Below are 24,968 nucleotides of genomic sequence, written 5' to 3' on the forward strand. Positions count from 1 at the left end.
CCATCAGGGCTACAGAGATGGGTCGGGGTGTGTGTGGGGGGGGCAGGTGAATCAGAAAAGCAGGGTGAGTGGGAAGCCCCCAAGAACCAGTGAGGCACAGACAGTCCCAGGGGCCTTGGTGACTTCCTCTCTGCATCCTATGTGGGCTGCAACTAGGACACCATTTCTGGAGAACACCAGCTCACCTAAGCAAGCCCAGAGATCCAGGCATTTCTTTCTGGGGACCTAGGGTGTGGACGCTCAGTCAGTCACAGAATGGGGGATAGCAGGCGCTCTCTCAGAAGACCTTGTGATACAGACCCCGCTAGTTTGGGGCATGACATGCACCCTGCGCACAGTAGGCGCCCAGAGAATGTCAGGTGTGAGCAGAGACATGCAGGGCTGTAGGCACAGAGGAAACCGTTGGAGACATCAAAAGCTCTGGGAGGGCAGACCAGAGAGTCACAGGCGAGACGACGGCAGAGCTCTGCCTTTCGCTGGGAAGGCAGGCAGAAGCCCCAGAGGGGCTTTGCTGAGCATCAGCAGAATTCGTGCTAGCCCCGGCAGAACCCTCCGCCTGGGGCTAGGGAGTCGGGGGCATGCAGGGAGGTGGAAGATGCCAGTTCCTTGGTGATAACCATCCATGCACTCTGAATACCTCCCTTTGCTGAAGGCCCCTGTTCTGCCATAAAGGTTCGGGGATCAGGGGACAGGACTACGGGGTTCTTTTCAGTCCCTTCATCCCACACACCTCTTCCTCCTCCCACACCATCTATGCTCCAGCCAAACGCAGTCAGCTGGCATCCTCCTCTTTCTTTTGTTGTCACACTGTTCCTTCTGCTTGGACTATCTTCATTTCTATTAAGCTGGTGAATTCTAGGCATCCTTAAAAAACCTTTTTTTTTTTTTGGATGACCATGACCCTCAGCTGTGAAGCCTTCTTTCGTGAGCCAAAGCAATGACTTTCTTATTTATGGTTCAATTACATAAGGGATCACGTCACATAATCTGGTTAATTAAGACAGTTTTCTTTAAGCCTGGAGATTGCCCTGGGACAGACGTGAAGCAGGAGAGGAACATCTTTTTCTGCCACCCCCCACCCCCACCCCCCACTGGAGTAGGTACCTTTTTCTGGTTGTTTCAGAGACCCTGGGTGGACCAGGTGTGGCTTTCCGTTAATCAGGTTGGTTAAAGTGGGTGGGACAGTGGAAGTTTACAGGCCCCTCCTCAGCTGTGTGAATGGGGGAAAACCTACAAAGGTGCCTTGGAAGAGCAGATCCGACAGGGCCTGAGGTCCTGGAGCACTCAGGTATTGGTCAAGCTCAGTGCTGCCACCTAGCAGGACAGGAGGGGAGGACTCATCAGCAATGGGGACAGAGTGCAGAGGAGAAAGGGAAACCCAGGCTGGAATCTGGGTGCCTGCTTTGTTGAAGAGCGCTTCTCCTGGATTATACCACTGCTGGAGTTGCTACAAGGACAGGGGGCTAAAGAGATGTTCATGAAATGAAGGCTCTTTCACTGTGGGGGCAGAGCTAGCACGGCAGGATAGAGCTGAGTCGGGACCCCAGAAAGTCTCAGCATCTCCCAAACCTCATGTATACAGGAACAGGGTGCAGCCCAAAGCCCAGCAGCACCCACTGTGTCTACACCCCGGGCTCTCCAACCCTCCTCCACCTCATTTCTTTTCATATTTTCAGTGTGTATGGGATGTATGTATACACACATGTATGTCATATACACACAACATATTTAGATCATACCCACCACCCACAGCCCAATTCCCAGGACTCTCCATATTCCCTTCCCAAATTTTGTCTTCCTGAATTAATTTTTATGACCCACTCAGTCCACTTAGGGAAGCCTGTATGTACATGGATGCAGGGCCTTTCAATATAGCACTGGCGCATGGATTAGGGTCACATCCCTGAAGAAATCTGACTCTCCTACCCCCAGAAGCAGCTATTGACAGCCAATAGCTCTGTAGTCAAGTGGGGTGGGGGTGCTGTGAGTTCCTCTGCCATCCATGCTGGGGTGTTGACTGGCTTGATCTTCTGCAGGTCCTATGTGTGTGTGTGTGTGTGTGTGTATTCCACACAGGTCAGAGGACAACTGCTGGGAGGCAGTTCTCCTTCGCCATGTGGACTGTAGAGACTGAATGCGGGTTATCAGGCCTGGCAGATACCTTTACGTGCTGAGCCATTTCAACAGCTCCCCTCCCCAGAGGTTTGAGCTGAACACCATTTTGATGACAGGCAGACCACCACCACCACCACCACCACCACCACCCAGAACCTACCCCAAGAGGCCATGCCTTGCTTCAGAATGCAAATTCACAAATGCTACTGGAAACTAATTGCAAAATTTATTTCAGGGCTGCAGGGCTGCAGGGGCTTATAAGGGCACTTCTTGTCTCAGTGCTGAGGGTCTCTGGCCTTGGCAGGGGGAACGCATTTCAGGGGCAGAGGTGGGGTCTGAGCCAGGGTGATAGAAGACAGGAGACAGCCTTGTCCAGATGGGCAGGCCTAGCATAAGCTGTAAATCTGACGTGAAAAGCAGGAAGGACACTGGATGCCCAGTCTGAAACAGAGGATAGCTTAGGTCCCCCACCCCCCCAGTGCCTGGCCCGGCAGAGTGACTTTCAGACGCAAAGCAGAGGCCAGGGAACTGAGGCCAGCTTCAAGGGTTGTGACAAGGGACCCAAAAGGATGGAGCCATGAGAGAGTCCTCTGCACTGAGCTCATCTAAAGAAAGATCCGTGAATTTTCACCCATAACCCCACCTGCAAGGACTCTGAGAGCCTGCAGGCCTCCTGCTGCTCCCACAGTGGGGCTGGGGCAGAAGGCAAGCAACAGCTCTTTTCAGGAGTGAGGTGGGGTGTGTAAAATGACCAGGTGCCACCCTGACTCTTGGAACGAGACTTCAGGAGAAAAAACTTTGGTGCTAAGCCCTATATCCCAGCTCAGTCCTCCATCTGTCTGTCCCCTGCCGTTCCTTTCTCACGCCCTTTCCAAGGACTGTCTAGGTGAGGGGAAAAGACCCCTGCTGGCTACAAGCTTGCGGACAACCACCAGCCCAGACATCTGGGTCGGCAGGGCTAGGACTGGAATGTTGACTACACTAGACTCTTCTTCCCTGGGTGGCTGGGACCTGGGAGAAGGGTGGTCACAACAAAGTCCTTTTTCAGGTAATGGATCAGAATTAGATGGGTGGAGGGCTGGCCAGGGAGCTTTTGCCCTACCCACTCTCATGGCATCCTCTAGGGACCCCAATTTAGCAAACTCAGTTTATAACAGTGGACTTCCTTCCCTTCTTCAGGCGAGTCTGGAGACCCCTCCTCTGCCCTCACTGATACCTACAGACCTTCCTTTGCCTCTGATTACAGGAGAGAGGGAAAGAATGACCTCTGAACCAAGGGACATCCGGGCCCATTAGGGAATCCCAAGCCTTCTCCTGGGATCTGTACCTCAGATGCCAGGAAAAAAAGCTGGGGGCAGATGAAGGAGTGGTTAGAAGCCACCCCTTTGGGGCACTCTGGGTGGCAGACACATGCCAGGTGGCTGGTGGAGGCAACATACCCCAGCGTCCCTGCCCATCCTTGCCCTTCATCCCAAACACACAGCTCTGGAGCTCAGGGGCAGGGGCCTAGGGACAAGGCTCCCAGGTCACCTAATGCAATGAGTCCTTGGGAGGCAGTGGCGCGCCTGCCGCCTGCCCGCTGCCTGGTGCCCAGGCTCAAGTCTGCTTGGCCTGCAGCATCTCGATGAGAAGGTTGTTGCGGGGCATCTCGTTGCCCAAATGCTTGTGGTACAGGTACTCCTTGGCCTTCATGCTCAGCGCCCGCACCTCCAACAGGCACAATATCAATTGCTGGAATTTGTCTCCGCAGTGCGGGTAGTGACACAAGGTGTAATCCATCAGGGCGGCATTGGCCTTCTCCTGGGCATCCTTCACCAGGCCACGGTTTTTCAGGAATTTCACATCTGCAACAGGAGCAGCCCATCACCCTCTTGTCATGGTGCCGCCACCACAGTTGGGCTGGCACCATCACCAATATTACCAACACCACTTCCCCAGGAGACAGCAACCTGTGGGTGCAGAGACTGCCATGAGCCTATCAATGGCAAGCCTCAGTGGCAAGTCTCCACCCTGTGGCCACCACCAGTGACATCACTGCTTAGTGTCCCCAAGCGTGTCCCTGTGCTTTCTTTGTCTTTTTTCTTTCCTCTTCTCTTTCTTTTTGGGACAGGATCTCACTATGTCTCCCTGGCTGGCCTGAACCTCATTATGTAGACCAGGCTGGCCTTGAATTCACAGAGATCCACCTGCTTGTCTCTGCCTTCCAAGCAGATTAAAGGCATGTGCTACCACAGCTGGAAAATCCTTGTATCTGTATGGTTTTATCATCAGTATGGCCACTACCATCACCAACCACTAAACCATATCTCTGGCCCAATCATCACTGCTGCTGTCACCATGGATACTTGATAATCACCAAGACCACCAGCAACCTCAGCAGATGCATTGCTAGTGGGGTGTTTACACCTCTCCATTTTCTCTTCTATAAAATGTACCAAGGATGTAAAGTACTGGCTTGTGGGAAAACTTGTCAAAGTCTTTTTATGGCCATTACCCCTGCCACCCTAAACATCACCATCAACATCACTGTGAAAAGGACCTGTCTTGGGCTGTCAGGCCCATGAGACATGCCCTGGTAAGAGGGTCCACAAATTCAGTCATGGGACTCTGGGGTCAGCTTCTCTGCAGCACTGTTCATGGTAAGGAAGAAGGGCCTAGGTGGCTGTGTTTCAGTTACATCTGAGAAGTCATGGGATGGACAGGGAGTCATGCTGAAAAGCAGGGCAGAGTGGGAGGTAAGAGAGAATGGGAAGATCTGGAAGTTTGCAAGGCAAAGCCATTTACATACATTTAAAATGGTGCCAAAGAGTGTGGCTTAGACTATGCCATTGGCCTGGCACACACAGGCCCCGGTTCTATATAGGCTCTACTCGATAAAAAAAAAAAAAAAAGGAAAAAAGAAAGAAAGAAAAAGAAAAGAGAGGGTGGGGGGAGGGTGGGAAGAAGGCGGCCAGGCAGACAGGCAGGCTGGCTGGCTCACTAGCCCTCTCCACACAGACAAGCTGTGTGAGAACAATGGTGACCATGAAGCTGCAGATAGACATGGAGGGACAGCTCCCAATGAGAGGGAGAGGAGCAGGTGGCTTGGTGTGGACCAAATGTGGCTGAGGCTGAAGTATGATCAGTGCATCCTCGGGCCTTAGTCCTGGGTTAGACACAAAAGAGGTTTTTGCTTAGGAGTAAGCCGCCCTGTGGAAGAGTCCCTGCCTGTTCTGCATGAAAGGTCATTTTCCTCAGGCTGGAAATAGGGTGCCTGGGTCCTTTCCTTGTCACTCAGCCCCTCTGTCAGCCTGTCTCAGCTCATGTCCTGCTTAGGAGTTTAACATCGGTCCCCAACCCTCAAAGCCTATCTTGGTCTCCCTTGGGCTGTCGCTTGCAGAGGTTCAGAAGGTGGGTCACTTTCCTCCCTCGGGGCACCCCAGTCTTTCTCCTGTGGGGGAGTTCAACCAGCACACGAGCTTCGCCCTCTAATCCCTCTTAACACCCACTGCGCCAGGAGTGCTGAAGTGCCTGGCAACCCTGATCCTCAGCCGCCCCCGGCACACCCGCTGAGGCCTGTGTTGTCCAAAGATGGATTTAGGGAAACCGGAGCTGGGCCTGTGTCGTATGGCAGGATTTGGCAGCTGCTGGCCTCTACCCTGGCTCCCACCACCCTCTAACAAGTGAGCCGGAGTCATTTTCTTCCTCCCCTCCCTGGGGTGGCCATCAGCTCACAGACATATTTATGCCCTTTAGTAAAAAAAAAAAAAAGCTCTTTGTCTAGAGAGATACGCCTAGATTCCATCCCAGCTCTTCCCTGCCTTGGTGTCCCTAAACAGTGAAACCAACGCAGCTGTACAGAGCAACCCAGCTCCCTGGCCTGGCCAGCTCCAGGTACATCTAAAGGTGACCATTGGATGCCATTCCACCAAGCTGGTCTCCTGGAGGCAAGAGATGCCTACTAATCCCATCTGTCCTTGCCTCAAACCCTTTCCCACCCCTGTATTATCCGCCGTAGCCTCCATGCCGTCCCTGGGCTATTCTGACATTCAGAACTGGAGAAAGATGGGGTCTGTCTCAAGGCTACCCAGTAAAGGGGAGTGGAGGAAAGAGCTGAGGTGGAGGAGGATGGGACAGGATGCTGCTCACATGGAGGGGATGAGGACACTGGGGCCTAGGCTTCCAGCTTTACCAGGATTTAGTGTTCTCAGCAACAAGCACCAGGGACTCATGATCACAGTGGAATAGCAGGGGGAGGGTGCAGGACAAGGACAACTTTTAGCGACAGCCCCTCTTTAAGAAGGCCTCTAGTCTCTCTCAGTTCACACATATGAAGACCTCCAAGACCCTGGGGCACGAAGGCAGCTCTAGGGTGGATGGAGAGCGATAGCACACATAGCAGCCACAGACCAGAGCTGGGATCAGTTTCACGGACTCCCTGTTCATCTTCATCCCTTCAGATACCTAGACGGCAAGGAGTGCAGTGTGCCAAGCCCACCCACATATTGCACACCCAAGCCTGACTGATTCCAGGAGCTGCAGGGCTTCCTGCTGGGGGCAGGGTAAGGCTGGAATTCCCAGGGCTGTGAGGCCTCCTTAGAACTCTGGGGCATTATACCTCTGCCATCTAGGGGGTTCGTCTAGGAGTCCCACCCTGGTTCTGCAGACCTAACCTCTTCCTCACCTGGAAGCCTCAGATCTATCGCCTTTCTTCTCTACCTTCCCCAGCTCTCCCAGGCCCCAGCTTGTCGTGGAGAGTCTAAGGACTAGAGCCGGGGTGCACTGAGCAGGGTGCCCTTTACCTCTCAGACCCAGGAACAGGCGTCCCACAGCCTAGAGATTCTCCCTTCACACCCCAGCTCTGCAACCAGAGGCACCTCTGAACCTGTTTTCTACAAGATGGGGCAGGTCAGGACAGGGACCCTTGCTGGGTGCCAGCCTGGGCCCGAGCCTGCAGGATGGAAGTGCGATGGCTCTGCCCACATCCCTGGAGGCGGAGGGGGTGGGAGATGGCACCCACCCTGGGAGCAGCCGCTAGCTCCATGAGCTGGGGGCCCCCAGGATCTCAGAAAAGCCCCCTTTTCACGGTTTAATTGAATATTTGAATAATCTTTTCATTCCAGCGAGGCATAAAGAATGTTGTCCCAATAGCGGTGACTCAGGCAGGCGCCCCCGCGTACAATGGCCCCTCGAGTGGCACTGCTATTCAGTCCGTCTTTTGTTGGCTTGGAGCGGTGGGTAAATTGCAAACGCTTAAGGGAATGCTGCCGCGCGCCTCAATGGGAATCAGGAAATCGAATGTTAGGTCAATCCATTAAGCTTCGATTAAGTCCTCGGCGGAACAATGCCGGCCGGGCCCATCTTCATAAACACTGCGATTGCCAGGAGAGAGGCACTAATTTTAATTAAGCCTCCTTACCTGCCTCTGAGCTGCCTGAGATGCTATTTAGACGCCAAATGGCACCCTTCTGCAGAGACAGGCGAGAAGGAGGCGTGTAGAGGGGGACGGGGTGGGTGGGTGACAGTCACTGCATGGGGTTGAGGCTGCCCGGCTCAGTGCGGTGATACGGAGCCACAGGCAGGCTGATGGAAGTCTGTGGACAAGTGATCAAGTCCTGTTATGAGTCCTGGTCTTCCTGGAAGCTCAGCTCTGATGCGGTGCCCTGCATTTCCAGGTCAGAGGGCCACCCGCCTTCACCTAACTAGAGGTGTTGTCTGCTGCAATGCTCTGGGCTATCTACCCAGCATCCTGTCCCAGGCTGTGGCTGGACAGGCCTTATGATGATATGCAGACGTGAGGTGGTCATGTTATTCCCAGGACGGGAGCCATCCCAGAGGTACCCAGTAACCAAGGCCATATACAATTCGGCCTCTGTCTACCTTATGGCCTTCTCTCTATCTGTCCCCCTCCCATAACTTTCAACAGGGCGGCTCCTTCCTTTTGTCTCACCGGAACACTCCTATTCACACTATGAGTCCCGGCTCAGATATATCCGCTCACCCTTCCTCCAGACCGGGGCAGAGCCATCCCAGCTCTAATCATACGGACTGCTCACCTCCTCTGCCAGTACGGAGCCTCTTTCCAAGGACTCTGTGACCCAGCGTGCCTGTCACTGTTCCCTCGTTCTCGGCTCCAATAGGTTCAAGCCCCAGGCTCACTGTCTTCTGTGCCTCTGACACCCCTAACCTTACCCAATTTCAGGCCCACTGAGCTACTGTGGCCAGACCTGAGTCCCTATGCCCAGGGACAATAAAGCCCCGGGCTGGACACAAAGCATGAAATAAAGATTGAGCCCGGAGCCTGGTCATTCACTCTGGCTCATTTGTTTATGGATGAGGATTTATTAATAAGGATGATTAATTAAAACATCAGCACACACTTCTAAGGGCTAAGACTGTGTTAGAATCATCTCGTTATACCCTTGCAGCATGCTAAGGACACTACAGCTGCCATTTCACAAATTCGGAAACAGAGGATCAGAGAGTGAGTGACTCCCTCAACTCACAAAGCCGGAGGGACCAGAGTTAGAATCCAGGCAGCCACGCATGTACACAAGCCTTCCCACGCTCTCCCCTCCAGCCCTGATCTCTCTCGGTTACTGGAGATAAAGTTAACCTATGGAGGAGGGCTGAGCCACCCTAAGTCAAGGCACCACTAAGCACAGCCCCATGTGGAAGCAGGCTGGGCTTCCCAAAGGGAGGCTAAAGTCCAGCTGGACCTAGTAGCTTTAGTTGTAGGAGAAAGGGGGCTGCGAGGTCCTCTTGGAGCTCTTCGATGGAGCTCTGACTGGTGCTGAGAACTCCTCTCTGCCTGCCACCCCCACCCAGGCTCCTCCCTAGCCCAGCCCCTAAGGCTCTGCCACACTCTAAGGCAGCAACTTCAATGCCATTTCCTAACACTCTGTAGAGCCCCAGCCAGGCTGAGAGTCCCTGGCCACGTGATCACGGCAAGAGGACAGCTCTGCCTGAGCACTGGGCTTCCTCACCAGCTCTTCCCTGTTTGCAAACTCTTCCTACACCCTAGGAAGCATCACTGCCAGGCTGCCACAAAGACACATCTCGATTCTGCCCACTCTCCCGTGGCTGCTTCCCTGCTGAAGAATCCTCCACCTTGCTCATCCGCAAAAACAAACAGACCCGCTCTCTTTCAAGCTCTGTGTCTCAGGACGCAGGTTCTCTGAGGCATACCCTCGTGCTGGTGCATCTTGCTGCTGCACATCCCCCATCTATGCATTCCACCCTTTACAAGACACTTGCTGTTTCCCCAAGTGGCTGGCCCTGGGGGCAGCAATCGGGGTCTTTCCCATTTGCTATGTTGCTCCCAGCACCAGGCAGATGTTCAGCAGATGTTTGTAGAATGAATAAATGTACGGGTGAAGGGATCTAGAGTCAGAACTTGGGTCCCTGGAGTTCAGGGAGTTAGGGAAAGTGAGGACCCCAGGATGGGAGCCAGGGGGGAAAGGTCTAAACACAATAGGCATTTGAGTGTATTACGTATGCAGAGTAGTTTCTGGAATGATCGGCCAGAAACAATTCAGATGCTCAGGAGGGCCCTCACCCCCATGAGAGGGCCCCACACTCCAGGGAGCAGCCAGGCCCTGACCACATGCCCTGCATCACTCCCTAAAGGAGGGTGCTGCCCCTTGGGCTCTCTAAGCGCAGTGGGCCCCCAGCGTCTTTGCCACGCTCCACTGCAGAGGCTGCAGAGCCACTCACCGAGGCTGAAGAGGATGAGGAACTTGAGACACACGAACTCCTGGCGGTCCAGCTGCAGCGCGTGCAGCTGCAGCACCAACTCCTGCGCCCGCAGCACCAGGCTGTGCAGCAGGGAGCCAGCCTGGACGGCCACTGTGCTCAACTCCACCTGCACAGGCAGAGGGTGAGTCAGGGAGGTGGGCAGAGGGACTGCGGCTGGGGGGCGGGGTGGCACAGGGCAGAAGGGGGCCATTTTGCCAGCTTTGTTCCATCTGTTGGCCTAAGCTAAACACCCACCCCATGGCTGGCCTCTTCTTTAATGGCAGTGGGGCAGGCTCCAGGCAGTGGGAACACTAGGGAGCTGAAGGACACTTCATTTACAGAGAGCTGCTGCCAGCCCAGTAGTGTGAACTGCTGACTGCAACAAGAGCCCTTCTTCCCTGGGGAGGGTTGCAGGCAGCAGGGGTAGTTTGGCCTGAGCACAGGAAATGCTGTGTATGGCCACCATATAAGAGCCGGTCCATCACCACCTAATTCATGCTCTCTCTCCCTCCCTCCCTCCCATCTCTTTTTCTTTCTCCCTCCCTCCCTTCTCTCTCTCCCTTCCTCCCCATCTCTTTCCTTCTCTCTCTCTCTCCCTTCCTCCTGCTTTTCTCTCTTTCTCTCTCTCCCCCTTTCCCCCTTCTCTCTCTCTTTCTCACACACACACTCATGCAGATATATTCACAAGGCTGTTACCTGTTCACCGAAGCTATGATGCTCATGTCTTCACACCCACACCCACTCATGCCCTTCGATGGCCATTCACAGCAACACAGACACACACCTGCGTATGTGTTTATGCTATGGCAGGGAGCTATGGACACCCACGCATCTCTGTATGTGCAGAGTCACACACTCAAACATAGGTGCGTGGGTAGACCCAGCATGCTCCTGCAGCCCGTATGCCCTCACTCACATCCCAGACCCTGTATTTGCACTCCTGTGGTCCAGAGTCACCCTCGGAACCAGCACCCCTTTCCTGCTTTCAACAACCTGAAACATGGGAGGTGTGAACCCAGGGTGAGGGACATGGGTCGTGGGGGGCAGGGGTAGGGAAGTAGGGCCTCAGTCTGCATCTTGTTCCAGTATCCACTGTGCCTACTATTCGACCTGTGTCTCCTCCTGGGGGCGGGCCCCTGTCTCCAGGAATTATCTTTTCTTCCTCCTACTCCTCTCCCTGTACTTCCTCTCACCATCTGAGTGTTGTCCTCTTTATATAGGTGGTTCTAGATCCCAGCACTTTGGGTTCCTTCACCCACATCCACTGGCACCGCTAATGTCCCTCCTGGGGGCAGTGTTCAGGAGTTTCCAGGCCTTCTCCACGGCTTCCCACCTTGTCATGTTACAGTCCCTGCTCTGAAGGGGCCCAATCCTGAGTCACCTCTCTGGGACTTTTGCCCAAACTTTCATTTATTTGTTTGCTCACTCATTAATTCGTCATTTATGAGAGCAGGGACCCTACAGGGTCCTGCTTGCTTACCAGCTCCTAGCAATGCCTGCAACCTCATCTTTCATACCTGCCAACCCACAGGCCCTTGGCATTTCTCTGAACCCCTTCTGAGTCCTCGATCCTGCTGTTTCTACATGTGTGACAATGTAGACTCCCCCTATCACCTCAGTACCAACTGGCCAACTCTGTCATATTTTGGGGAGATCCAACCCCACTGTTATCTCCTGCAAGAACCTCACCTAGCCATCCTACACCCTGGCTCCTCCAAAGGCCCCAGGACACAGAGAAGTCTGGCTAGTACATGTCCCTCAATTTAGAATTCAGGGCACCCCGAGCCATCCCCCCCAAGGGAGGTCTGGGATCATGCAGAACTTGGGAATGGACCAGTTCAGTCACCTCCTGTCCAGTAATTAGCAGGATGCTGTCCTCCTTGCCATACTGGACCTGGCGGTAGATGTGGTCAAACACCAGCAGCTCGCTCCAACAGTTCTGCAGCAGTGTTATCTGGTCAGCCACCTGCAGGGGAGAATCATGCAGAGGTCCAGCTGGGGACTGTCCCCTGGGACCTTCACCCCAGATCTCCACTCAGTCTCAGATGGGTGCCGTCTGCCCACCTGTTTACTTCATTGGGACCCAGTGAGGGCCTCCTTCAGGTCCTGGCTCTGTCTTTCATGAAGTGTATGACCTTACACATATTATCTGAATTTTTCTGGACCTCTATTTTCTCAGTTGTACAGCGTCTCAAGTATATGAAGATGGCCAGTCACGTATCCCACACCCAGGAAATCTCAGAGACTAGGGACTACTGTTGGGAAGACCAGCCCTCACCCTTTGTGCCATTGGCCTGTGGAGAGCCCATGACCATGGCTGAAGGGTCCTGAGGAAGCTGCAGAGGTGCCTAGGCTCCTGGGGAAGAAAGGGGGCTACCTGGCTCATGAATACCTCAGCTGTCTGCAGAAATAACAGAACAATGAGCAAGGCAGATCCTAATCCTCAGAGCGTGGTTGGGCCTTGGAGCCCAGGAGAGTGCAGTCCCTGACGAGTGCCCTCCAACTCTGGGGTCGTTGCATCCTTCCACAGAAAGGGCAGATGCTCCTGACAGGAGCAACTTCTGCTTAGAGCCACGAGAAGCGGCAGCCAGGGGCACATTACCATTTCCTCGTTCACCCCTATACTCAACCTCTCCTTCCTCTCACCATCCCTCCCCACTCACCTTTCCTCCACCTAGCCCAAAGCCTTTCTTTTTAAAATAATGGCTTTAAATTTGAGAGAGAGAGAGAGAGAGAGAGAGAGAGAGAGAGAGAGCATATAGAGGTTCTCTTCTTGTACCATTTCCAGGAATGGGACTGAGGTTGGCTAGGTCTCCCAGGGCCATCCCTTGCAGTGACTACCAACCTTGCTGTGTGGCTTGTCAATGCTGTTGACAGTCATCACTCAATTCACAGGGAGAAGAAACTGAGTGCGAGCTCAGGCAAGCTACCTAAGGTTGCACAGCACAGTGTGGCCCCAGGCCCATGCACTTTATCACCAGGTATAAAAATGATGCGTCCCTTGTCCACCTTGCCACCCGGGACTTCAGAGTCTCCCATAGACTGGCTGCCTCCTCCATGAAGCCCTCTTCAAGTCCTCTTTCTCACTACCATTTGGAATTAAGATTGGACAGACACCAATCCATGCCTGTCTTTCCTGGTCCTTTGGAGTGTTAGAGGCAGGAGTGGTGTCCTCCGTGCCACTGTTGGCCCCTCAGGCCTTAGCAAGAGGCTGATGAAGGGACATTTCCCCCATAAAGCATTCATCTTGCCATCAAACCCAGGTCCGAGAAGAGGTGACTAGACCTAGAAATTAGACCCGTCCTCTGGGAGGGCAGCCTTTCCTCTTGTCTGGGGCATCCTCGGGCAGGTAAGGAGAAAGGAGAAGGCAGGTGTGGGGGCTAGTTTCATGTCCACTTGACACAGCGAGAGGGAACCTCTAGCTGAGAGGAGGGAGCCTCAGCTCAGAAAACACCTCCATGAAGCCAGGATGTGAGCAGCCTTAGAGGGAGTTTTCCTCGTTGGTGATTGATGTGGGGGGACCTACCACCACTGTGAGCTGGTGGTCCTGGTTCTAGGAGAAAGCAGACCGAGCAAGCCGTGGGAGCAAGCCAGTAAGCAACACTCCTCTCTTGGCCTTTGCATCAGCTCCTGCCTCCAGGTTCCTGTCCAGTTTGAGCTCTTGCCTTGGCTTCCCTCAGTGGACTGTGTTTCAGGATATGCAAGCCAAATAAGCCCTTTCATCCCTAAATTGCTTTTGGTCATGGTGCCTCATGGCAGCAGTAGTAACTCTAACTAAGAGAGGGTGGAGAGGAAAGAGCAGCCAGACAGTCATGCAGGCTCCTGGGGACCCTGCCTGCCTATCCCTGCCCCAACACACAGGGCAGGACAGCAGGAGGAACCTGCTTCTGCCAGACTTTACCTCTCTCCTCTCTGGGTCACCAGCCCAGGCTTCTGCACGTCCTGAGCCCCATCACTGTCGACAGAGACCTAGCCTCTGACTGAGAGCTACTTCCCAGCCCTCCACACATTTCCCTCTCCATCACCCTTTCCAAGGAGTAAGGCAAAACTCCAGAAGCACGGTGCTAGAGCCCTGTATCCCTGCCCAGTGACAGCTACTCAGGACAGATAACCAGACAGGATCATCTAGGTAACACCAGGTGCGGGGGAGGTCTGGGAGGATCTTGGGGGCCCCTGAGAACCACTAAACATCTGAGTGGAAGAAGCCTACAGGCCAGTCAGAGTGGCAGAAAAGTAAACAGGGCTCCATGTGGGTGACCCAGAAGCAGGCCTGGCAGGGCTAGGCATGCTCTGCCCCCATCTCAGCCATAGGCACAGATACCCTTGTGCCTAGAAGGAAGAAGCAGGGCAGGAGAAACGATAAAGAGGAGCATTAGGAGATAAGCAGGCTCAGCCAAGCTTGGCAGAAGGTAGAGGGGTCACAGTGACCTGGGTGCTCAGCCCTGCATCGGGCTCTCGCCAGACCTCAGCCCTGGGGCTGGGTGGCCCAGCTTGAGGAGGATAATCAGGAGGCTGCAGCACGGACCTATGCTGAGCACTCCAGAACCTTCGCCTCAGCTTTTTTTTTTTTTCACTTGGCCATGCCCCCTCCTCAACCATGATTTCCTGATCTGTGATAGGAGAGGGCACTCCTCCCTCTTCTGTGTCAAGACAAAGCAGACACAGTTGACATTACAGAAGGCGCGGGGCACCTGGATCAGCCCTACCGGGCTCCATCTTCCCCTTGGCCAAGCAAATTTTCTTGCCATGCCCACCTCTTCCTGTGGGTGGGTAGATGGACACACGGACATCTAACTCCAATACACACATACACAATACACACACACACACACACACGCACGCACACGCACACGCACACACACTGCAGCTGCCTGCCCTCTCCACCGGAATTGAGTGTGTAAGGGTGTCTCTCAGCCCAAAGAGCTAGTTTCTACCTTTCTCTTGCCACCTTGGAAATAGAGGTCATTTGCAGTCCTGGCTCGGAGTCCCTGGCCAGCCCAGCCTGTCCGTTGGGCCCTCCTATGGCCTACCACAAATCTTGGAGCCCTGACACTGCCGTCTGCATCTAAGAAGGGTATTGATGGTGCTGCGCTGACCTCTCCCTCAGAAAGCCTCTCTGGAGCCCCCAGGGTCTGATTGGTCTGGCAGCCAAGGCCAACAAGCTCAGTAATTCTTCAGGGTCTGACACTCCATGGCTGGCCATGGCACACTCCTGGCTAAGCCCTTGTTTATCAGCTTAGTACTGACAGACTTACTGTGTCTCAATAAACCATCTATCTGAGCAATTATCTGCTGCCCACGGGGGCCCCCAGGGGAAACAGAGCGGAACACTGAGGGGTGGCAGAGGTCAAGATGGACTCCTATTACCTCCTCCAGCCTCTCCTTTGTGGTGAATATGGGGCCTGGTGAAGGTGAGTCTCCCACCCTTCAGGTAAGAAGTTTGACCCACCAGAGGCAAAGTGGGTCCCATTTTACAGAGCTCAGAGGTACATGGGCCCTGTGTGTCCTTCTCTGCGCTGTTCCCAGAAAGCTGGGAATGTAGCTTCTTCCTTATGCTATAAATACAGGCAGACCAGAGGAAGGGGCCAATTCCACTAATGGGGTCCGTGGCAAATTTGACTGAGCCACATGCCAAATTCTTTAACTGTTCTAGCTCACCCAGCCTTTACAAGGCTTTAGAAAAATGTTAGTTAAGCTCCCCCCACCTTACAAACAAGTAAACTGAGGCCAGAAAAGCAGAGTTCATTGCTGAGTCCACAGATTGGGTGCCTCAACCTGCCTTCCGACCACCTCTAGAAAGCCTTGACTTCCTTGAATGAAGCAGTGCTTTCCCACTGGGTCCTCTGTTTCTTGCCATGCCACGTGAAGCGCCCAGGGACCTGCTCACTGACAGTCTACATATGTCTTCAAGCCTTCCCTGCAGCTTCCTGGGTCCAGTTCATTCTGATGCCCCCAGTGCCCATGTCAGGGGCCACCTTAGTCTCAGAGCCACAGAGCCTCTCTCCCATCGCCTAGGATGTGCCCTGCTCAGAGGCGGCTAATGTGGCATGGTGAGAACCAACTCACTGGGCAGCCAGAACCAACTCACTGGGCAGCCCCAGTTCTTCTGGCCTGCATGACTAGGCTCTGCACACAGACTCCCAGCCTGATGAAGCATGACGGCTCACGAGGGGCTGCAAGGGCTGGGCTTGGGCTTGTCTGCAAGGCCTCTCATGAGCATCGCTGATGGTGGCTAGGGTTCCTGGGCTCCTTTCACAGGTTCTGGGAAGGGGAAGCAGGAAGGTTTGGGCCACAGAGAAGCCAGAAGCAGGAAAAAACACTCAGCAACACTAGGACAAAAGCCCTTCCCATCCTGAGTGACCCACCCCCCAAACCAGGAAGGCGGCCAGAGGAAGTGCCCTGCCCCTGGATCCAGGATCCAGGAAAGCTGGGAAGGCTTAGCGCCTTCTACTCTCTGTTTAGGGGCTTCAAGAAATGTTTGCAGTGCCTTCTCTTTTTTTTTGGGGGGGGGGGTATCTTCCAAAGCACTCAGCACTCAGTACAGAGCAGGTGGGAGGGCCCACTATCTGACCTATGTCCATCTCTTATATCCTAGAAAGGGCCAGTGAGAGAAATTACCCAAGACAGAGACATGGCACGCCCTTGGCCATGGCAGGCCTTACACAGTAGAAACGAGAGCAATGGTCATCAGTTCCTAACTCCCAGAGCCCCCTGCGTCAAACCTTAGGGTGCTGCACCTTATTCCCCTCTAGGCCAGCCAGCCAGGCAATGCCCAAAAGAAAGCCCAGGGAGAGTGGCTTCAACATGACAGCCGCTCAAGGCTGCCGTGGCTCCCGCAGTGGGGGTGGGGGGATGGGGAGGGTGGGCAGCAGCCTGCTGTTTATAGCCAGCCTCGAAACAACTATTGGGGCTTGACCTAGGAGGGTCAGGCTGGGTTGTACCCATGCCAGACGGCAGTGAGCCTCGGTCAGAATTCTGGAGTCTTGGGGGTGGTGCACATAAGGAGCTAGGTAGGGCACTACAGAGTCAGCTCTCAGGCCTGAGGGCTTCACACTAATTGATAAATAGACTCAAAAGTTCTTCCTGTGGCCAGCCCCAGTCCCTCCTGCTTTCTTTAGCTTCATGTGCACTAACCCTGGTTTAAAAAAAAAAGGGGGGGGCTACAGAGATAAGGGAAGGCAGTTGCATGTGTCGAGTTCAGTGGCAGAAATTTCCACCTGATTATCCTGCGCGCGTGTGCACACACGTGCACGAGCGCACACACGCACACGCGCACGCGCACACACACACACACTCCATCACAGGGGCAGTGGGCACCTTCACATTAGCTAGGTAGGAATCAGGCCTACAAACACTCAGAGCCCCATCTATGACAGTTGAGGTGGTGAAGATTTGGTGTCCTTTCTGAATCAATGAGAAGATAGGATGGCTGGACCTCCTTCTGACATGGGCTAGGGATCTGGGGGACCAGACAAATGTGTTGAAGGAGCCTAGGGTCTCAGAGAAACAGGGAGCTGCCTACAGAAAGCCAACTGGAAGAGAAGCAACGCCTGGAGGTGCTGAGAGACTGAAAGCCAGGGAGGGGACACAGGAGAGACAGGGGCCAAGAGAGACAGACTGGAGAGACAGGAAGAGGGATGGGCAGGGGGCAGCAGGCACCAGGAAGCTGCAATAGCTCAGAAATGCCCTTTCTCCCTGCAGTGGTGCCTCCCCGGACACGGCCTCAAGCCATTGGGTAGGACTGCCCATCCAAAGGTTTGTGCTGGGCAGCCGAGAGTAGTAGCTAGAGCCCGGGGCTGGGGAAGGCGAGGGGGTACCCACCTCCAGCTCCTTAAACACCATGCATCTTCGTGCCCAGTCCACAATGGAGATAAAGGTCTGGTCCGCCATCCTGCAGAGGAGGTTGAAGGGCGCCGGCTGGTCCGAGCGGGTTTTGGCTGGCTCCTGCAGACAGCCCACGATGCGCGCGCGCACCTGGTCCTCCTCTGGCTCTAGTTGCAGCAGCTGCAGTATGAACTCTGGCACATTGGGCCCTCCCGGGAAGGGTTCCGGATAGCTGTAGGGTGGTCCTGGCTGCTGAGGGGGGCTGGCATAGGGCTCTGGGTACTCAGATTTGATGGTGTGGTTAGAGAAGGCGGGATAGAGGTAGCCAGCCAGAGACCCATGGGTACTAGGCACAGCCATGGGCAGAGCTGGGGCTCCAAAGTCACCCAGCGGCCCAGTGGGTGGGCCAGAGACCAGCGCTTTGGGCTCATGTGCATGCAAGCTAGGGGGCAGCATGTAGTCCGGTGGGGGAGGGGGTGGCGGGGGCACCCCCATCGGCGGTCCGTTCTCCAGCTTGAAGCCATTGGCCCGAATCTGTGCCTTCTTCTGCTGCTTCAAGGCCCGGTCTCTCTTGTACATGGGCCCAAACTTGTTACGTCCACCCCGCATTCGATCGGCACGCACAGCTGTGGGCAGGAACAATCTGTCAGCTTCAGCCTTCCTACCTGCCTGCCACAGATCTTTCCAAAGACACCTCTCTCTCTCTCTCTCTCTCTCTCTCTCACACACACACACACACACACACACACACAAGCATCACCATTGCCCCATCCCCACTCAGTGGCCTTTCTGCCCACAGGTGAGAGCAGGAGCCTTAGCTTGGCATCCCAGGCTTTTCTCCACATTCTCTATGACCCCCCCCATCTCCTTCCCCTCCTCCTGCTCACCCACCCTTCCCTCTATTATTCCGTCTGCCTGGAACCCTTTTCTTTCTCTTGCATTTTTTTTTAAACACCCAGTCCAATGTCATCACCCCCAGGAAGAGTCAGGATTACCCCAGCAGAATCTCCTATCCTGCTGAAAGGGCCTGGGGCTCGGCTCTGGGTTCAGATGCCCAGCCCAGGGCTGGACAGGGAGATGGTGAAAGCGGAAAGACCTTAGTCTGCTTTGCTAACAGCGGGGTGCCCGGCTACTTGTTGACTGCCTTTTTGATTCTGCTGAGCTCCTGTTGCAAGATGACTGGGGCTTCCCCCACTGCCTTCTACTGGGAGCCTGCTGGAGGAGGGGATTTATTTTGCTGACCAGATGTTTTTCTCCTGGCCAAGAATGTGTCACCAGCCAGACTCAACAGGTGCATCTCTGCAGCTCCAGTGTGGCTCCAGCCCCTGCTCAGACAGGACCCCACCCAAGCTCTGAGAAAAGGGAGAGAGCTGGAGAGAGGGGTGGTGTTCCACGGAGCTGAGGGCTTGGGAGCCTGCCGACCAGATCTAGCTGCCGGGAGGGGAGGTAGCCGGGCTGTTTTGCTCCCTTGGGCTGCCTCGGAGGCTTCTGCGACCCACGATAGCCCACTCGGGACCTGGACCTAGGCATGAGGGCTCCAGGCATAGGACAAGGTACCTCCTCCAGTCTCTAGGTAGCAGGGTATGGCCACAGCTCTCCTAGCCTTCAGGGCCTTCTCTGCAACAGCTGCTGGCTGGGCACTCAGCCCGGCTGGGGCCAGCAGGGTAGAAGCTATGACTGTCCACTTTCTGAGCCTGAGTCTGTCTTGATGGACCGTTGCTGTCCTCTCTGGACCAGAACAGGGGTAGGGAAGAGGCGGCAGCGATAGGCCACCGTTTCCCCCCTCACCTCAACCTTGCCGGGGCTGGGCTGGGAAAGCATGGGAAGGAATCCCAGTTCCCGTGAAACTTAGATGCGAGACGGACAGGCAGATGCACAGGCTGAACGGTGATGGACGAATAGCAGCAGAAGGGCGACAATAATGACGGTTACAGCCATTCTGCTGAGTACTGGCCCTCACGGAGGCAGCTCCCGATTTTTCTTAGCCCCTCAGCCCTCCCACTGACACATTACGTTTTAGCTCGTTATTTAGACCAGGCCCTCTGCAGCTCAGCGAAGTTAAGGTGTCCCTAATCTACAAGTGATGAGGCTGGGATCTGAACACCGTCAAGTTCCTGAGAACGTTGCCTCTGGCTGGTTTAGGGCTCTATGGGGGGCGGCCAGGCACTCCTCAAAGCACCCCCCTTTGGGGACTCTGCTCTTTCCTGGAGATAGGCTCAAGCCCTCAGGGGAGAGGTCCCTGGGTCTCAATAAGCACCCGTGGCCGGCAACCACCCTGCCTCAGCCTCCGGAGTCCTGGGATTGCAGGCAGCGCCCGCCGGGCTGGAGGTCTCGTTTTTGACATTCTGTGACCGTGCCCGGGCGAGCCAGCCCAGCCCGCCAGGCCTCGCCTAACGCTAGCCTTCCTAGTTGCCTCCGCTGCCCGCGGAGCTGGGGCCCCCACGCCACGCCGAGGGGGGCCAGGCCCCCGGAGAAAGAAACGGCGCCGCTTTCCCCCCTCAGCCCCTCTCCCAGGCCCACCCGCGGCTCCCCGGGGCGGCCAGCAGTCAGGGGTCCCGGGCGGGCGTGCAGGCGCGCACCTTCCAGGCGCATGCCCACGGTCAGGCACTTCTGGAAGCGGCAGAAGGGACAGCGCTTACGCTGCGTCTTGTCGATTTTGCAGCTCTGACTCTCGGTGCACGTGTATTGTTTGTTGTTCTGGACCGTGCGCTTGAAGAAGCCCTGCTCCAGAGGAAGGGAGTGAGCGCCAGGCCCCGGCCCCGCACCCCCGCCGCCCCGCCGCCGGTGCCCTTCCCGGCCCCCTCCCCCCGGCCCCCGGGCCGCGCTCACCTTGCAGCTCTCGCACGTGAGCAGCCCGTAGTGGTAGCCCGACACCTTGTCCCCACACACGGGGCACAGCTCGTCCAGGTCCTCGTCGTACGAATAGTCCATGCCCGCGGCGTCCGCCTGTGGGAGGAGGGGCAGGTGAGCGCGTGCCGACGGCCCCCGGCCCGGGGAGGCCCCCGGCCCCGGCTGGGCGCGGGGGTTCGCGGCCCGGGTCCCCGCGCCGCCCGCCGGGGCCGCTCCCACGCCGCCGCCGCCGCCGCGCCCGGGCCGGGGCCCTCGGGCTCGATGCGCCTCCATCCCGTTTCGTTCGTCTAAGGAGCCAAACCCCGGCTCCCGAGAAAAGCAGACAGCCGCGGGCGCCGGGGAAGCGGGGCGCACAGCCCGGGGCGGTCCGGGGGCCTCCCCGACAGGGACCCGGGGCAGAGACAGCTCTGGCAGAGAGAGAGAGAGAGAGAGAGAGAGAGAGAGAGAGAGAGACCCCGGCTGCGGCCGCTCGGCGGGGAGGAGACCCCGGGCGACGGGGACGGGGATGCCGAGCCGAAGGCGCCGGGAGAGGGTCAGAAATGGCCGGGCGCTCAGGACGTGGGTGGAGAGACACGGCCAGGTGACAGATCGCGTCCGTAGGTGAAGGCTGATTGACAGGGGGGAGAGAGGACGGCCAGACGACGGGCGGCCGAGCGGGGAGCCCAGGCTCGATGCGCGGCCCAGAGCGAGCGGGTGCCGGACCAACGGTGGGAAACGAAAGAGACGGGATCCGGGACTCGGAGTGACAGGGCCCCACGGGGAAAGCCCGCAGGCACAGCCAGAGACACGGGGAGAGACCCCGAGCCACGAGGACGGGCCGGGGGAGCCAGGGAGAGGGCGAGAGACCGGGACGGAAAACCTGGAGAGACGGAGGCGGCGCGCGGCGGGAGACGGCGGAGAGTCGGGGCCGGGGAGGCGAGCTCCGAGGCGTGGCCCCTCGGAGGGACGGGGGGCCGACCCCCGACCGGCGGGGCACCCCGGCGCCGGGCCGCGGGGCCCGCAGACAAAGCCGCGCGGCGACGGCACCCGGGCGAGCCCGAGACGTCGGGCCGGGAGCGGACGCGGAGGGCGCGGTGGGGTCGGGGGCCGCGGGGGGCCGCGGGGGCTACGGGGGCTCCGGGGAGCCGCGGGGGGCTACGGGGGCCCGTGGGAGACCTCAGGCGGAGGGTCCGGCGCGACGTCGGCGTCCCCGCGTCCCGCCCCGCGCCGCCGCCCGCACCGAAGCCGCAGCCGGGCGCGGCGCCGCCCGCAGTGACGGCCGCCCGGGCCGGGGGCGGGGAGACCGGCCGCCCCTGCCCCTGCCCCCGCCTCCCCGCCCCCGCCGCCCGCCGCCCGCGGGGCCGCCCGACGCGCACCTGGGACCCCCGCGCCTCCGCCGCCCGCGCCGCGCGGTGCCCGTCCTCCCCACCGCCCCCGGCCCGGGCCCTACCCTCCCCGCAGCCCCGCTCGGCCCTCAGCCTCACCTCCTGGCCCTCCAGCCCCAGCTCTCGGTCCTCCGAAGCCCAGGGAGCTCTAAGAGAATGGGGGACCCTCTCCCCAACCCCCGACACCCCGGAATCCGGTCAGGTGAAAGCTTCGGGCCGCCGCCTGCGCGGGGAGGAGGCGAGCTCCGGTTTGCTGGTCTAGTTTAGGAGCGGCCAGGGCCGAGGTGGGAACGCTGGTGGCTTGGCGGCATGGAAGTGGCTCAGGGCGAGTGTGGCGCGGTAGGCGAAGCGCTAGCGCGGGGCGGAAACCAGACTTGGGAGCCTACCTAGGCTGCACGCACCAGCCCTGATTCTTATTCCGAAGCCAGGTGCTCCCAGAGGGTAGCTGAGGATGGGAGGGTGACGCGGTGGAGAGGCCAGCCAGAGTTCTGGGCCAGCCCCGTTTTCCTGAGAGTCCCCCTCAGGGTGTTCCCCTGGAGATGGGGAGTGTGATCATCGCATTCTGCTACCTCCCGGGTCTAGTAGGCAGAGAGCTCCAAATGCGGCCCCCACGCCCCTATCTTCCCTTGAGCTCTTCTCTAGCTAGGGCAGAGACAGAGGGGAGGGGAGTGCCTGGGAGCGGACTGCGTCCTGGAGGTGAAGGCGGCAGAGCAGCAGCTGCTCTGGGCTGGGAACCAAACCATACGGCTTTTCAAGTTAGGTAACCGAGGCCGAAAGGGCTCTGAAGAGGCCTACTCGGTGCAGCGCAGCCCCCTTTGCCTGCAGGGCTGGAAGGCAGGCCTGCAGGCTGGACCCGGACACCAGAGAGCCGCCCAGCAGTTACGCCTTGGCAGAGACCTACACACCCCAAATTCTGAGTGGATCCCGCCCCATGGCCCGGGCTTCTGTGGGTGCTGGACTAGGGTGCTCGAACAAAGTTGAAGATGGGGTACCACGAGCCTCTCAAGTCGCTCACCCTGTGGAGGGAGGCACCGAATCTGACCGACTTGGCTATTCTGTCCTGTATCAGGCAAGTCACTTTTCTCCTCCGAAAAGAGCCAGTCCTACAGATCAAGGTTGGGTGGAATTCCGTGAATAAATCTTGGAAAGAGCGAGGGCCAGAGATGTGTGAGGCCCTCTTCCCACACCGAGCACCTACAGGGACAGGGGGGCTTCACGGGCCTCTACACAAATCTGCTTCAGATAGAAACCCTCAGAAAGCGAAACTGCGGAGGGAATGGGGTTCAGTGGCAGGCCACGCCCAGTGTGAGGCTCTGTGTTCATTTCTAGCATCTAGCATCGCAAAAACACAAATCCAAAGCAAAAGCTCCCAGAGGCACAGAGGCACAGAGGCTGGTAGGTAATGGGGGGGGGGGGTGCGGGCTGAGCTCCCGACAGTGCATCTCTAGAGTAGAGCCCACCACCGGCCTCTTGGACAACATGGGCACTCCTCTGGGCTAAATGCCTGGTGGGATGGGGGATGGGCACCAAGACTCTATCTTTCTGTCTTAGCTCTTTCTCCAGGGTTCCACTGAATGCCTCCCCCGACCCCTCCCCACCGTATACCCTTACTCACAGCCCTTCATTCATCTACCCAGGGAAGCGAAGTAGACACTGGCCGAGACTGACAGGAGAAACAGACATACACACCAGAGGGCTCAGATACCTCCATAGTGGCCACCCAGACACTTAGGCGGCAAGACTCCAAGACCAGAAGACAAGCCTAAGAGACCCTCAGGACAGTCATGGAACACCACACCCACAGGAACACCCGGACACCGCCAACCACTCTCAGACCCCACTGAGTCTGTCCGCATAGGCCTAGCTCCTCCTAACACAGCCTAGAAAAGATGTAAGAGGGGAATGGATCTCGAGAGACCCCTGGCCTTTTCCCTGCCTAGAGTTGTGGTCGTTCTGTAGAGCAGGCAGTGGCCAGTCCAGGCCGGAGCGAGGCACTGAGGAGGGAGGCTGGCCATTAGAGGCCTGGCCCCGGCCTTCACTTACTGAGCGGAAGGAGAACTCTCGGCCGGATAAGGGTGGACACTGGGCACCAGCGTGCTGGCGCGGAGGCTCCCAGGCCCCAGGTAGGGCAGTGGCTGGCAGACTCTCAGGAACTTCTTCACCCAGCAGCAAGCGGAAAGCAAACTGACCCTGTCCGACCGTCCTTTTCTCCTCCCCGCGTGGGTGTGTGGGGGGGCCACCGGAGGCCCAATTGGTCTCTGCCCCCACGTGACTCCGCAGGCCTCTCTCCTCCTTTGTTGGTGTTTCCCTTCATTTGGGTCTATATCTTTTTTTCACTCTCCTAAAAAGAAAAAAAAAAAACCCTATCTTTATGGGGGGCTCCGGGTGGGGGCAGAGGCCAAGGCACTGGGAGGACTTCTCCAGCTGGCTGTCCAGGCTGCTGTGGGAGCCTGAGGCACGGACCCCGTGTAGGCAGATAGGCAGCCGCTTGTTAGCGACTGGGTGGGAGTGGGACCTGATTTATGGGCTGCTCCCTCACCAGGCTGGGAGTTTCTCCCCTTGAAGGGCTTCCTCCCTGAGTTTTGGCCTGGACTGTAAGGTCCAGCTTGTCCCAGATCTGAATATGGAGTAGAATGGCTGGTGTGGAGAAATGGCTATGGTGGATCCCGACAAATGGAGTTCATGTGGCTTTTGGCGCTGGCTTCTCTGAATATCACTATGTATTGGGAGCTGCAGATATGTTCCATTGGCAGCTGGGGAAACTGAGGCTGTGCCAAGACTGCTGGGCTAGGGGTGTGGCCATGTGGGTTCAGGTTGGACTATATGGGTATTAGGCCCCAGTAAGAAAGGGTTGTTTTTGTTTGTTTTTTTTTTGTTTGTGTTTTTTTGTTTGTTTGTTTTTGTTTTTGTTTGTTTGTTTTTTAATCTGGAAAGCCGGGCTTCCCTGCTTAGCCAGTTCCTGAACTGGCCTGGTCTTATCGGATCCAAATTTCAGAATCCAGCACGGTCTTTCATCCCACACCTTTTTTGTAACTGATGCCTGCGTTCCCGTAGGCCGGGCGTTTGAGCCAAGCACCGCTGTAGGCACTGGGGGACACT

General features: G+C 56.8%; 1 protein-coding gene across 1 annotated transcript; it reads right to left on the bottom strand.

Moving 5' to 3' along the window:
* Window positions 1-2,323: 2,323 nt before the first annotated feature.
* Window positions 2,324-24,086, bottom strand: Nr5a1 (nuclear receptor subfamily 5 group A member 1). Its single transcript, XM_021633366.2, has 7 exons — window positions 23,913-24,086; window positions 20,485-20,601; window positions 20,235-20,376; window positions 17,653-18,281; window positions 11,678-11,797; window positions 9,811-9,958; window positions 2,324-3,959 (listed from the first exon to the last, which is right to left on the bottom strand). Exons 2-7 carry the CDS (start codon window positions 20,584-20,586, stop codon window positions 3,712-3,714), a joined length of 1,389 nt encoding a protein of 462 aa, XP_021489041.2. The 5' UTR covers window positions 20,587-20,601; window positions 23,913-24,086; the 3' UTR covers window positions 2,324-3,711.
* Between the last annotated feature and the right edge of the window lie 882 nt (window positions 24,087-24,968).

Source organism: Meriones unguiculatus, chromosome 8 (genome assembly GCF_030254825.1).
Source record: "Meriones unguiculatus strain TT.TT164.6M chromosome 8, Bangor_MerUng_6.1, whole genome shotgun sequence".
Classification (NCBI taxonomy): domain Eukaryota; kingdom Metazoa; phylum Chordata; class Mammalia; order Rodentia; family Muridae; genus Meriones; species Meriones unguiculatus.